This window comes from Gorilla gorilla, chromosome 4 (genome assembly GCF_029281585.2).
Source record: "Gorilla gorilla gorilla isolate KB3781 chromosome 4, NHGRI_mGorGor1-v2.1_pri, whole genome shotgun sequence".
Taxonomy (NCBI): domain Eukaryota; kingdom Metazoa; phylum Chordata; class Mammalia; order Primates; family Hominidae; genus Gorilla; species Gorilla gorilla.
Genome location: NC_073228.2, coordinates 35212293 through 35227584, shown reverse-complemented (window position 1 = coordinate 35227584; position 15292 = coordinate 35212293). Strand labels below are relative to the sequence as shown.

General features: G+C 40.6%; 2 protein-coding genes across 4 annotated transcripts in view; one reads left to right on the top strand and one right to left on the bottom strand.

The window, feature by feature from the left end:
• The window catches only part of C4H17orf67 (chromosome 4 C17orf67 homolog), a 41978-nt gene extending 41834 nt beyond the window's left edge, over positions 1-144 (bottom strand). The window contains exon 1 of one of the 2 annotated variants that reach the window (XM_063706248.1): positions 45-144. The gene's annotated coding sequence lies outside the window, so the exon portion shown is untranslated. The remainder of the gene's footprint in view (positions 1-44) is intronic. The other variant, XM_055386808.2, reaches the window with a different exon arrangement.
• Positions 145-1070: 926 nt separating this feature from the next.
• DGKE (diacylglycerol kinase epsilon) overlaps positions 1071-15292 on the top strand; it is a 35129-nt gene continuing 20907 nt past the window's right edge. Inside the window, exons 1-5 of one of the 2 annotated variants that reach the window (XM_031011594.3) lie at positions 1071-1413; positions 1930-2411; positions 11181-11340; positions 12848-12967; positions 15095-15238. In XM_031011594.3, coding sequence (XP_030867454.3) covers positions 1948-2411; positions 11181-11340; positions 12848-12967; positions 15095-15238 — 888 coding nt within the window. In that variant the 5' untranslated portion in view covers positions 1071-1413; positions 1930-1947. Of the gene's footprint in view, positions 1414-1482; positions 1658-1929; positions 2412-11180; positions 11341-12847; positions 12968-15094; positions 15239-15292 lie in introns of those variants that run through there. The other variant, XM_063706247.1, reaches the window with a different exon arrangement.

Genomic DNA, 15292 nt, shown 5'->3' with positions numbered 1-15292 from the left:
AAGTACACATGCATATATATGCACACATAACAATATATACATACACACATACACGTATATATACATCTATATGTGTATTCTTAATGAATGTTATGTCTTCTCTAATCGTTTGGAAGATATTATCAGGTATTTCTTTGCAGTTTTCCTATGATCTCTGCGTTTCTTTTCTGTTCCTTTGGTCCCTCGCTTCGCTATGTGTTTTCTTTCCATCTTTTATGCTAGAGGAAGTCCGCAAGCAATAAGTGGTCCTCGGCTCCCATTCCTATGTATGTATGTAGTAGGAAGGAAGCCGCTGAGTGCAGCTGTGCGCGCCGGGGCGGTGCCTGTGCCTCTCTGGATTCCGTGTTTCTTCGGGGGTGCTGAGCAGCGGTGCTTCCGCGTCCGCGTTCTCCGGGTCGCTGATGTGCTGCAGGCTACAGCCCGCGTGGTCGCGGCTCAGGTCCGTGTTGGGCCGGTAGGACTCCAGCGGGGAGCGAGCATTCCTCCGGAACCTGGGGCTGGACCACAGCAGCAGGAGGCGTGCTCCCATCTCCGGTAGTCCCCGACTCCCGCTGCTCCCCTTTCTCCCCGGCCTCGGGCGCTGGCGGGCGCGGGCGGCGGGGTAGCGCAGGGGAGGCCCGCCCGCCACGGCAGGGGGCGGAAACCGCGGCCGGGCTCCGGGTCAGCGGCGACGAGCGGGCGGCTGCCCCGCTCGCCCTCGGCCTCCGCGCCCGCCCGCTGCTCCGCAGCGGAGGAGCCCTCAGGTTTGCGTTACTGCGGCCGCCACACCTACCTCAGCCGCCGCGGCCAGGTCGGGCGGCGCCGCGCAGGCCGCCTGCCCCCTCGCTTCCCAGTCGGCTTACGCATCCCCGGCGGCGGCGGCGCCGGCATCGGCTAGAGGTTCGGCTCAAGCCGGGGGCACTCGTGTCCGCGCCGAGCGGCGGGCGTGAGCGCGGCCCCTGGGCCCCGCGCGGCGCGGTGCTGCGAGGAGGATGCTCGTGGCCCTGCCCCGCCGGCGGCGCTCCAGAATTTTCTACGCTTACGAAGTTTTGGCATTCAACCCTCGATCGTCTCAAACACCCCACTGTTACTCCGCCCCCTTCCCCTAGGCCCCGCCCCCAGCCGCAGTGCCCTGCCCCTTCCATCCGTCTCCAGCCTCCTCCACGGCCCCGCCCCCTCAGGCCGGTCCGTCTCCCCTCCCACCTCACACCTCCGCCCCGCCCGTCAGCCCTGGCTCCGCCCAGCCACGGGGCTCGCCGCCACAGGCCCCGCCTCCAGCTCGCGGCCCCGCGCGCCGGATCGGCGTGCGTGCGGCTGGAGCCTTAAGCGTTTCCCCCGCCCGGCTTCATCCCTGCTCGCGGCCCAGCGTCGTTCTCCTCCTGCGCGAGGCGGCCAAGGCCTGCTGGCCAGGAGCCGCGCCTCCATCCGCGCGAGGTAGGGCTTCGAGGACGGGCGCGGCGCAAGTCTCCGGAGGCCTCCCGAGAGGGGCTAGGGCGCCGGGCCGCGCGTGGGAGCGGGTGGGGCCCGGGAGGAGACGGCGCCCCGGAGGCGAGTGCCAGGCCTGGGCCGACGGTTACGGGCGCCGACCGGCGTTGCCTGGCCTGAACGCCCGGCCTTTCGGTGGAGGGCAGCTTGCCCCTGTGTGTTGCGCCCTTCCGTGGGTCAGACCGGCGGCGAGGTGAGGCGGCGGCGGCAGCAGCAGCCGCCTTGGGCTCCTGGACGCGCTCCCGACGTGGGGCGGGTTGGAGAGTGGGGACTGGAGCGTGATGGCTGGACGTCGCCTTCTCGGCGCGGCAGGTCCCGGGAGACGGGGGGATGAGGCGCAGTCCCGCCCTCAGGAGAGCGGAGCCACCTTCAGTGAGGGCGCCCGGTTTGGCCCCGGAAAGGCAGGAAGGGGGCGGGGAAGGGATGGCGAGCTCGGGGTGCACCGCCTGTTTCTTTTCTGGTTAGGTATCGTCCTTGGAGAAGATGGAAGCGGAGAGGCGGCCGGCGCCGGGCTCGCCCTCCGAGGGCCTGTTTGCGGACGGGCACCTGATCTTGTGGACGCTGTGCTCGGTCCTGCTGCCGGTGTTCATCACCTTCTGGTGTAGCCTCCAGCGGTCGCGCCGGCAGCTGCACCGCAGGGACATCTTCCGCAAGAGCAAGCACGGGTGGCGCGACACGGACCTGTTCAGCCAGCCCACCTACTGCTGCGTGTGCGCGCAGCACATTCTGCAGGGCGCTTTCTGCGACTGCTGCGGGCTCCGCGTGGACGAGGGCTGCCTCAGGAAGGCCGACAAGCGCTTCCAGTGCAAGGAGATTATGCTCAAGAATGACACCAAGGTCCTGGACGCCATGCCCCACCACTGGATCCGGGGCAACGTGCCCCTGTGCAGTTACTGTATGGTTTGCAAGCAGCAGTGTGGCTGTCAACCCAAGCTTTGCGATTACAGGTATGGTCTTCGTGGACACTCACTGTCCCAGAATGCGCCGTGGGAATCAGGATTTCATAGAGTGGTGTAGAGGCCTGCTTTAATCTCTGCTGATGACCTAAACTCATTTTGAGGAAGCAAGCTAATAAATAAACATCCCTGAGTTTGTGCAAGCGTGGCAGCTTTGCAGTAGTCATTTGCTGAGACGATGCATCCAGCCTCCACTCCTCAGCCAGCCTGCCCTTTTGGGTAATAAAACTTGGCTCCTAACGTTAATACAGAGGTTTCTAAGTGGTGCCTGCTTCATGGCCACTGTATATTTTAGCTTTTGTTCCTATCGATTATCTCCTTATTTTAAATAAGGAAAAATGAAATATGAACAAATTAACTTTTCCCTTCAGCCGCAAAACTGATGGGTCACAGGTTTTGTACTATGAATGTGCAGTGAAAACAAGTGTCATTCCAAGGCAGCACTTTTATGTCTTTTGCTAATATAGCTGTTGGTACCATAGCGAAATATACTCAAAAAGAACACTGAAAGGAATATTCCTTTTGACGCTTGGTCTTTCAGGACATGTAGAATGTTAGATAAGGGACCTTGATTAAGCCAAGAATATTTTAATGTCTTTTATATACACACTGGACAACACATTTTTGTCCTTAAATATTGTTTGAAAATAGGTGAAGATGTCCTTTGCTGATGTTGGAAGTTGGTAAAGGAGAATGCTGCTTTGCAAATGATCTATTCTAACTCAGTTCACAGTTGAGAAAATTAAAGCCCGTTAGGTCCACTCTGGTAAAATAGGACTGGCCTCCAGGATTTCCAGCTCTGGACTAACACTTAGCCTGCTTTGAGCCTTAAGTCTGGACATCTTCATTGTAATGGGTTTTATTTCTGACAAGTAGAAAGGCGCATAAACATGCTTAAGAAATGAAATAGGCAGTAAATAGGAAGCTGCTTTTTAATTTTTTTAATTTTTTTTGCAGAAATTCTTTCATTAGCATGAACGCTATTATAATGTCAATACCTGTTTTTAAGTCTTATTTTAAATAATTTTACACATTATCAAAGAGGTTTAAGAATAAATGTTCAAAATAATGTATTCTAGACAACTACAAAGTTTTGTAACCATGCATTTTTATTTGGTATCTTTAAAAATTAAATGCTGTCCTTCTGGCATCAGTGAGAGCCAAGTTAGCAGGGACTTTAAATAAATTTCATAATGAATTGAGTATTGTTCTATTTCCTTCCCTTCTCTGGTGTAGCCTCCAGCAGTCTGTGTCTGTGCAGAATTATATTAAAAATGGTTTCCATAAATAACCGTATTTCAAATACTCTTGAACACATAATCATGCTTCTGATCCTCCACCCAAATGATCTTTCTAAAAATGCAAATCTGATCAAGTCCCTGCTCTGCTTAAAATCCTTTAAATTGCTCCCCATCGGGTAAGCTGACTGTTTTACAGTGTAAACCCCTAAGTGCTTTTTCACAGGGTACATAAGGTCCTAGTACTTTCTGGCCTCTGTCCTTCTAGTTTTATCTACCACCACCTGCATTAAACTTTATGCACCAGCAACACCAAGCTTCTTGTAATTTCCTTAAAATGTCAGGCATTTTCTGACATTTCTGCCCCTTTGCTCAAAGCTTTCCTCTCAATATTCTTCTGGCTAGCTTCTAGGCACCCTTAAAGACCCATCCCGTGTCCTTGTCCTTTCCTTCAGGAACTCTTACCTGATCTACTCAGCTTCCCTCCTCCCCCAATTTTTCCTTTTTGGTGATAACGTAATATCCTATACCTCAGTGGTTCTCAAAGTAAGGTCCCTAGACCAGCAGCATCAGCATCTCTTCAAAATCTGTTAGAAATGCAAATTCTAGGGTTGCTAGATTTAGTAGATAAAAATAAAATATTGCAGAATTTGGAACATAAAAAGTTTCTCTGAAATTCAAATTCAACTAGGCATTGCCGTTTTTGTTTTTTGTTTTTTTTTTCTGGCAACCCTAGCCCAACCCCAGACCTACTAAATCAGAAACTTGGGCTGGACATCAGCAGTCTTGGTTTTAACAGGCCCTACAGGTCCTTCTAAAGATGGAGAACCACTGCTATATTTACATATCTTTAAAAACATGCACCTCTGTCTCTTAATTTTGTATCCTCCCATTGAGCACACTGAATCTTTGTGATAATAAATCTTCTTTTCTTCATTAGTGCATTTTTACAGAGTAACCCCTTACCCCATAATAGAAATTGTCTCTGTGTAATTTAGGAGATGTTTATTGTTCCCAAGAGAAGAGACCACAGTGTCCTGAAGTTGTACATATTCTACAGTGTTCTGAACTGATTTATGTTGGCCAATAATTGTATATAGGATTACAGTCTCCTGTGACCTTCTGTAGGAATGAGATATTTTGGAAGGAGAAACAAAAGAAATAGCTACTTAGAACCTTTAAACACAGACCAGACAGTCCTCTGGATTTTATCTAGCCCTGAGGAGAGCTCCTTCCCTGTCTGCATCTCATTCTTAGGGAAGTGAGTGAACTCTGCAGACAAGTTAGCATTTCAAAGGACACTAATGAGAGATGATGACTGAGTTTAAAGCCTGCAGAATAAGTGAGAAAGGCCCTTTAATGTATACTCATTCGGTCATTATACTTATTGAGCATCTATTTTTGTTCTAGACACTGCTAGAGTCTACTTTGTCTGTAGATTTTTTCTTTTTGTGTGCTCCTGTTTCTACCCCCAACCACTACGTCTTCTTTTTCTTCTTCTTATCTCTCCTCTGACTAAAATAGGGAATTAGGTTATATTTTTACATATTCAATATATTTATTAAATGAACCTTTGTTTCTTGTAGTGTTCTATCTCATTAAGAGAAAAAGAACTTAAAGTGCTTTTTAATTTATAGGACTTTTTATTCATTACATCTGCCCCACGCCTCACACACAATTACTGTGATTAGTAAAACAAAGCTGCCGACTCTCAGAAGGCAGTTACATTGGCCTCAGTGTAACTAGTCTCAGCTTTGATCATAAATTTTGTTTCTATATTCTATTGGTGTGTGTTTATTCATTTCATTAATTATCTGAAACAGTGAAAGATACCAAATCATCTTCTAGAGCAGAGGTGGGCAAACTTACTGTAAAGAGCCAAAAGAATTTTCGGCTTTCCCAACCATTTTGTCTGTCATAATTACTTAACTCTGCCATAGTTGCAGTGCAAAACCAGCCATGGACAATACATAAATGAATGAGCTTACCTGTGTTCCAGTAAAACTTCATTCACAAAATCAGATGGCAGACATATTTGCAGTTTGCAGAACCCTGTTCTAGTGAATCTCATAAATGACCATCTCAACTTTATGTATAATTCAGCTGCCTCCTTCAGCACACTAAAAAAGAGAGCTATTGTGAACAGGTAATTTTTTAGAGAAAACAAGCCTTGTTAAACCTTTTTTTTTTTTTTTTTTACTATAAATACTACTGCATAAGAACGGCATATAAATTCATGAGGCATTCCATATTTTCATACGAAGGAACTTTCTAGAGTAATGTTCTATATCTTGATAAGGGTTTTAGTTACGTATGTTCATTTATCAAAACTCAAAGTATATACGTACATTTCATTGTATGTAAATTTTACATGAAAAGGAAAAAACATGAATTCTAGGTAGTGATAAGCCTATTTGCTGATGTATTTAGGAAGTACTCTGATGTCTTCAGTTTACTTGGAAATGTACTAAAAATAATATGAATTAATGGATAGAAATGTGACAAAGCAATTACAGAAAGATGTTAATGGTAGAATGTAGGTGGTAGGCATACCTGTAAAAAATATTTTTAAGTAAAATATTTTAAAAAGCAAGTAAACTGTTCTTGCTTTTAGAATATATTTGCTGAAATATTGAAGGGTGAGATCTCATACTGTCTGCAGTTTACTTTCAAATGATTCAAAAAAATATGAATTTATATGGAAAGAATATTGTGGGAGAAAATGTCATTAAGAATCAGCGTGAAGGGTGGGCTTAGGGTATTCATTTTGCTATCCTTTTGACTTCTCTGAAAGTTTGGAATTTTTCAAAATAAAAAGAAAAAAGATGATAAGCTGTTACCCAATGACATGATGCTAAAGCTGAAATATCAAGACATTTTAGTAATGTCTTATCTTCCCAGTGAGTTTGAAATCTAGGTTGTTAAATACCAGTTACAACATATGTAAAGAGAATAGGATTCAGGTTTGAATATGGTATTTCTAAAGAAGAATGTAATACTGAATAATTAGTAAGCATTTTATTTTATTTTGTTTTTTGAGACAGGGTCTTACTCTATATTGCCTAGGCTGGAAGACGGTGGCAAGATTATGGCTTACTGCAGCCTTAGCCTCCCAGGTTCAAGCAATCCTCCCACCTCAGGCTTCCAAGTAGCTGGGACTACAGACATGCACCACCATGCCTGATATTTTTTTTTTCTTTTTTGTAGAGATAGGAGTATCACCATATTGCCCAGGCTGGTCTCAAATTCCTGGGCTCAAGCAATCCTCCCATCTTGGCCTCCCAAAGTGCTGGGATTACAGGCGTAAGCCACCATGCCTGGCCCTAGTAAGCATTTTAGCTGTACCTTTATAGAGCAAAGGCTCATAATAGCTATTATCTTGGTTAAAATAATCTTTTCTGGGCTGAGCGCAGTGGCTCGTGCCTGTAATCCCAGCACTTTGGGAGGCCAAGGCGGGCAGAGTTCGAGACCAGCCTGACCAATATGGAGAAACCCCATCTCTACTAAAAATACAAAATTAGCCGAGTGTGGTGGCGCATGCCTGTAATCCCAGCTACTCGGGAGGCTGAGGCAGGAGAATTGCTTGAACCCAGGAGGCGGAGGTTGCCGTGAGCCGAGATCGCGCCATTGCACTCCAGTCTGGGCAACAAGAGCGAAACTCCATCTCAAAAAATAATAGTAATAATAATAATCTTTTCTGAAATTTATGAGAATTTAATAAATGATAACTGTTCTGTCACAAATTATTGGGAATAGAAAAGATGGTTTTATGAATCGTGTTAGGACAAGTGCTCTTTGGGGGAGGGGAGAAGGTTAACTCTTCATAATACACCAGATTTATTATGGGTAGATTAATGCAGTAGTTTGTTTTGTTGTTGTTGTTGTTGTTGTTTGAGACAGTCTCACTCTGTTGCTCAGGTTGCAGTGCAGTGACATGATCTCGGCTCACTGCTACCTCTACCTCCCAGGCTCAAGTGATTCACCTGCCTCAGCCTCCCAAGTAGCTGGGATTACAGGCATGCACCACCACACCTGGCTAATTTTTTTTTATATTTTCAGGAGAGACAGGGTTTCACCACGTTACTCAGGCTGGTCTCAAACTTCTGACCTCAGGTGATCCGCCCGTCTGGCCTCCCAAATCCTGGGATTATACGCATGCCCCACTGTGTCCAGCCAATACAGAGGATGGAAAAGCCCGACACTTCCATGAGATTCTGAATGGAATCTATAGCCCCAGAAGGTTAAGAAGCACTGAATTAAAGATGTAACTATGACAACTGAACTGGGGGTGGGGGGGGGAATAACTATAGGTGAATATCTAGGAAATGGTAAAAGACTTTAAAGCATAACAGCATTTAATTAGGTGCCTGTAGCCTAGCTACTCAGGAGACTGAGGCAGGATCACTTGAGCCCAGGAGTTCAGGCCAGTGTGAGCAACATAGTGAGACACTGTCTCTTAAAAAAAAATTTTTGGCCAGACTCGGTGGCTCACACCTGTAATCCCAGCACTTTGGGAGGCCGAGGCAGACTGATGAGGTCGGGAGTTTTTGAGACCAGCCTGACCGATATGGTGAAACCCTGTCTCTACTAAAAATACAAAAATTAGCTGGGCGTGGTGGCATGCACCTGTAGTCCCAGCTGCTCAGGAGGCTGAGGCAGGAGAATCACTTGAACCCAGTACGTGGAGGTTACAGTGAGCCGAGATTGCGCCACTGCACTCCAAGCCTAGGTGATAGAGTGATACTCTGTCTCAAAAAAAAAAAAAAAAATTTTTTTAAATGAAACAGCATTTAAGCCAGCTACAAATGGAAATACATATCTGTATATGTATTTTTTAAAAACTTAAGTAGATTAAAAAGACAATTTTAAAGAACACTGAAGCATGTTTGCAATAAATATGCCAGAAAAAGTTTGATATTCTAGATAAATAAAATTACATGCAATTATTAAAACCTAGTGAAAGATGAATATGGAACATGAATGAATTCACAAAAGGGGGCTGAAAAACTCAGTTTTACCTACTAATCAGACTTCCAGATTAAAACAATAGGATACCTTTTTCTATCAAATTATCAAAGAAAAATTAAGTACTAATGAGCGGTATTAATAAGTGTTAGTTATGATGGGCACTTTCATGCACTCGTAACAAGCATATTGGACAAACATCCAGAACCTTGGGAAAATGCATGCCCTTTGATTCAGTAACTTCTGAGATTGCAAAGAAATAATCTCATTCATTTACCCATGTTATTTATATTTTCAAAAATAAACTAAATGTCTTTTTTAAAAAACAGAAAAGGGGTCAGGTTTTTTTCATTTTGTTTTGTTTTGTTTTTTGAGATGGAATCTCACTCTGATGCCCAGGCTGGAGTGCAGCGGCACCCTTTCCCGGGTTCAAGTGATCCTCCCACCTCAGCCTCACTAGTAGCTGGGACTACAGGCACACGTTACTACGCCAAGCTAATTTTTGTTCATTTTTCTTGTTTTTTGAGACAGGGTCAGATAAATTATATGATATTCACATGATGTAATAATATACATTCTTTACAAACCATGTTTTAAAAAAATTGAATGATATACAAAAAAGTTTATGATACAATGTAGAAAAGCATTATCCAGATATATATACATCATACTTCTAAGCTGAAAAACAAATGTATACACTATAAAACTGAGAATAAGTCAAAAAATTAAGAGTGACTCTCTGGATGATTTTTATTTTATGCCTTTTTGTATTTTTAAATTTTTATAAGCTAGTATTTAAAATAATTTTTAAAATTTATACAAGTAGTTCATGTTTATATTCTGGTTTTTAGGATCTCAAGGAATACATACAAAAAAAACATAGACTAAAAACTTAATATTCTTCCCATTCCTCAGTCCTACTTTTCTTCCCAGAGGAAACCATTATGAAATAATTCAGTGGGTATCCTTTATGATTGCTTTTGATGGTGATATACTATTTTAAAGTTATGGTAGACCAATAAGTAAAGATATTATACTTCAGCCACATAACCAGTCTATTATAGTTTCTCAAGTTGAGTTTAAAATTAACAAATGTGATTATGCAAATTATTTCAGTTTTCTCTGTAACGGATTATGCAGAGAACTCTTGCTTTTAGCAGTAAATAGGACTCGAGTATACAGCACTAAGTACTTGACAAATCTGAATATCCAAAAGGAAAAAACAGCTTCAAATAGAAGGTCAACAGAGGACCTCTGGGTGAAAGAATGTTTATCCTCTTTTCTTTTTTATATTCATTTAATTATAACCATTCTTTTCTGGTGGCCTGCTTTATCTCTTCAGTCAGATCTGCCTTATCTGTGAGTGGATTAAATACTTAGCAAATTGATAATAGAAACCCAGGACCTTTACCAGCTCTGTTCTCTGCTTGTTTTACCAATTGAGTCCAAACATAGTTGCGAATCTGAATGCACATGTTCTTACGTCTATTTCGAAAGCAAGCATATGAATTATTTTCGTATTAACTGACAAAAAGAAATGCACGGTTGTACTTATATTTACAGGTTAAGAGATTTTCAAGCTGGACCCTCAGGAACTCTTCAAGGGTCCATGTCAGTGGGGCATTTAAACAGCAAGGACTTTAGGCCTCATGAACCTACATTTCAGCCAAAGCACAAATATATATAAAACCATCATTTTAGATCAGCTTTTGTTTATGTGGATCATATCTATTGATATTTACCATGTCATAAATTAAAACTGATAAATTTTTTAAATATTTTTAAAATAGTAACAAATGATTTTTTTGAAAATTTAGTGAGGAGAGTTACATTGTTTTAAATTTTTGCACATTTCTTTCACTTATTATTCAGCTAGAGTATCATATTTGCTTCTGTTGTCATAGCACATGTCATAAAGCTTCTGGAAAATTCCACTGTATGCTTTTGAGAGGATGAGGGTGAAATAACTCTTTAGTGTTATTATTAAAATTTTAACCTCACAGATGCCCTGAATGGATCTTGGGGCCCACATTTTAAGAAATGCTGTTAGGCGGGGCACAGTGGCTCACTCCAGCAATCCCAGCACTTATGGGAGGCCGAGGTGGGTGGATCATTTGAGGTCTGGAGGTCAAGACCAGCCTGGTCAACATAGTGAAACCCCATCTCTACTAAGAATATAAAAATTACCCAGGCGGTAGTAGCACGAACTTGTAATCCCAGCTACTTGGGAGACTAGGCAGAAGAGTCACTTGAGCCTGGGAGGCAGAGGTTGTGGTGAGCTGAGATCATGCCACTGCACTCCAGTCTGGTGGACAGAGTGAGACCCTGTCTCAAAAAAAAAAAAAAAAAAAAAAAAATGCTGCTAGATTAAACTGCCAAATATGTTCAAACCTTATTGCTCCATTTCACTGTTCAGATAGTGCATATATTTTATTTGCCAAATGTGGTAAGTAGTGATAAAATTATGTTTTATTTTTTAACAAAAATGATTGTTTTGTGGGTTATCATTGAGATTATGGTTTAAAATTAGTTAATGCTTGTTTCTTCCTTCCCTCAGGTGCGTTTGGTGCCAGAAAACAGTACATGATGAGTGCATGAAAAATAGTTTAAAGAATGAAAAATGTGATTTTGGAGAATTCAAAAACCTAATCATTCCACCAAGTTATTTAACCTCCATTAATCAGATGCGTAAAGACAAAAAAACAGATTATGAAGTGGTAATTAGAGTTTATTTCTCTTATATGATTGATTTTTAAAAAGCTGCTTAACTCATTGTTTGAGATAGTTAAGACAGTATGTAAGAAGAATTGGTGCCAGGAATAAAATAAACTTAAATAACAGATCAAGACCAAGGAGAGAAATAAAATGCCATTATGGTAAGCCATAAAATCCTACCTAGTTCCTAGAGATGGGTCAAAAATTTTGGCTCTTGAGTTCTTTCATGTCTAAAAGGAAATTGGAAATGTTATATTAGTGGTTTCTAAATCATTGCCTGCATCTGAATGATTTAGGGAGCTTTTTAAAAATACAGATTTCTGAGTAGTACCTTCATTGCCATATTTGATTTAGTAGGTATGGGGTAAGTCCAGGAATTCGTCTTTTTTTTTAAGGTCCTCAGAAGATTCTGATGAACAGTCAGTTTTGGGATTCATGATTATTGTCAGTGAAAAGAAAATAGATTTTCCTCACACCTTTTTCTAAAAATATTTTTCTATTTTGAACTTTATACAGGGTCCCTAGAGATAAGTTTATGTTGCACATTAAATGCTCCCACAAATAATGGTGAACACTAAACCTGTTAACAGTTTATAGATGTAGATATGTGTATGAAATTGATGTAACTTACTGAATCTCTCAGTCTTTATGTAGCTCTTAAGGAAACATTATACAAATTTATGGATTTATTTTCTAATTGGATATACCAAAATAATTGAACTATTTTATTTTAAAATTGTACCTTTTTCAAATTAAGATTTTATGACTTACATGCCACCTTTGTCAATATTCCTGCAAGGAAAGGGACATTTTAAATTTTTCAAACAATATTGTTTTGACAGTTTTTTTAAATGTACAATCTCTTATTTATCTGAGTTCAACCTGAGATCACAAGAGAGGAGAATCTCTAAGTAAAACTACAGAATAACTTCGTTAATGGTTACATCTACAAGGAGAGGGGAAGAAGAAATGGTTACATTGTGAAAAGTATTAATTTCATTTGACTTTGAGCTATTAGAAGTCCAGATTTTTTAATCTGAGTACCCCATTTTAAAAAAAGAAATAAAACCTTGCAAAACACACCAGAATACATCCAGTAAAGGAAAATCAAGGTGAAAGGTCAGAGAAAAAAATCAGTGTCTATTCTGTGAATGGTTGAAAGTTATAGAAAGACAGATTTTCAACTCAGTTTAAGTCCAAACTTTCTAATAATTTGATGTAGCAGTGTAATGGGCTGCATTACTAGTGAGTTCCTTATGTGAGTGTCCGAGCATATGCTGGATGACTTATCTAGAATAATGTAGAAGAGAATTAAACATTGAATGGGAGCTTAAATTAATTTCTGAGGTTCCCTTCCATTCTTAGAATTCTTTGATTTTTATATTGAATTGAGAGAACTAGTATAGTTTTTATTTCAGCAAATTATAGCACCATTGTTCTCAAGGCATGGAAAATGTGCTTTTCATCGTTAAGATACTAAACCTTTTCACTCATGGCAATTTTTTTTAGCTAGCCTCTAAGCTTGGAAAGCAGTGGACCCCATTAATAATCCTGGCCAACTCTCGTAGTGGAACTAATATGGGAGAAGGACTGTTGGGAGAATTTAGGATCTTGTTGAATCCAGTCCAGGTAACTAAAGAAAAAAACTTTTTATGTTAATGTTTTCATTTTCCCCAAAATGCAATGATTATTAATGCTTCAAGTCACTAATCACCTGATCATAGGAAAGAATAATAATTACAAAAAGATCAGCCATTTAAATATGTGGATAAACAGGAACTCTTGTGGTGGGAATATAAAATGGTACAACCTCTTTAGAAGACATCTTGGCAGTTTCTTAAAAAGATAAATATAAATTTATTATGTCTTCTAGCAATTCTTCTACTAGGAATCTACCCAAGGGAAGTGAAAACATATTTCTCACAAACATTTGCATGAAAATGTTCACAGCAGCATTATTCATGATAGCCGAAAAGCATAAACAGCCCAGCTGTTCATCAGCTGATGAGTTGATAAACAAAATGTGATGTAGCCCTACAATGGAATACCATGAAATGACAAAAAGGAACAAACTACTGATACATATATATTACAATAAATGAACCTCAAAAACATACTAAGTGAAAGAAGGCAGATACAAGGGACCTTATATCGTATGACTCCACTTATGTGACTTGTCTAGAAAAGGCAAGTCTATAGAGGTAGAGAATAGATTATTGGTTCTAGGGCTGGAAATGGGGAGTGATTGCGAATGGACATTGAGGGATCTTATTGAAGCAACAAAAATGTTCTAAACTGGATGATGGTGGTGGTTGTGCAATTCAATGAACTTAATAAAAATTATTGACTTGTTCACTTCAAATGGGTGAATCTTATATGTAAATTATACCTCAGTTTTAAAAATAAAAGGGATCGTTAAAATTGAATATAATTTTACTTTGAAAAATTAACCAAAAAACAAAAAAACAAAAAAATTTTAAAGAAAAATAACCCATTGTGTAGCAATTAGAAGTGCAATAACTTTGTCCTTCCAATTTGTATTTTTTACACTTTCAATATTATACAGCTTAATAAAATTATAAAAAATACAGAGAAAATCATTTGCAATTTCTCCATACAAATACATCAGTTCTCTTTTTTCTTGTTCTTTCCATTAATTATCTATGCATTTACTTTACATATTAACAGTACTATAACAATAATCTAGATACAAATTTGCATTCTGATTTTTTTAATTTTAATGGTATAAATATTTTTCCTTGTTTCAAGATAGTCCTCATAGTTACATATTTAATGACTAAAATAATTGAATGGAAATAGCATTATTTATCCAGTCTCTACTGTTGAAAGGTAACACTGTCTCTATGATTGTATTATAAATAATGCCACAGTGAATATTTTTATACATATTTTTAGGCATTTTTGTCTTTCGAAATATTTTTCTAGGGTCATTGACAGAATTATGGATAATCAAAGTTACTTGCATTTTTATGTCGTTTTCTATGTATTGCAAAATTGCTTTCCAGAAATTCGTGCTAAGTTGCACTGGTGATTTTTTTTTAAGCCAGTATAAGATATGAAACACTAATTAAAGGTGAACTTAGCACATTGTGGTTTATGTGAACAAGAAGGAGACAATGTGGTATAGTAGATAAACTATAACTTTTTTTTTTTTTTTTTTTTTTTTGAGACAGAGTCTTGCTTTGTTGCCGAAGCTGGAGTGCAGGGGCATGATCTTGGCTCACTGCAACCTCTGCCTCCCAGGTTCAAGTGATTGTCCTACCTCAGCCTCCCGAGTAGCTAGGATCACAAGCACACAACACCACACTGGCTAATTTTTGTATTTTTAGTAGAGACAGGATTTCACCATGTTGGCCAGGCTGGTCTCGAACTCCTGACGTCAAGTGATCCACCCGCCTTGGCCTCCCAAAGTGCTGGGATTATAGGCATGAGTTACCACACCTAGCCTTGTATTTCAGCACTTAATTACCTGGACAATCACAGGCAAGTGATTTAATCTTCCTGCACCTCAGTTTCCAGCCCAGTAGAATAAGGCTAACTCTTGCTTTGTAAAGTCAGTGTGGGGATGAGCTACAATGAATATAAAGAGTCTGGCAGGGTGCCTGGCATATTGTTAAATACATAGTAGCCAGTAATGTTATTTAACTGTATCTCTACTCATCTAGAGGGAAATCATCATTACAGATGAAGGAAAATGTTGGATAAAAATAATTTTTCTTTTTCTTTTGTTTCTAGGTTTTTGATGTAACTAAAACTCCTCCTATCAAAGCCCTACAACTCTGTACTCTTCTCCCATATTATTCAGCTCGAGTACTTGTTTGTGGAGGGGATGGGACTGTAGGGTGGGTCCTGGATGCAGTTGATGACATGAAGATTAAGGTATTAGTCTTTAAGAACTACTACAGAAGGACTTCTAAGATAAATATACCATAC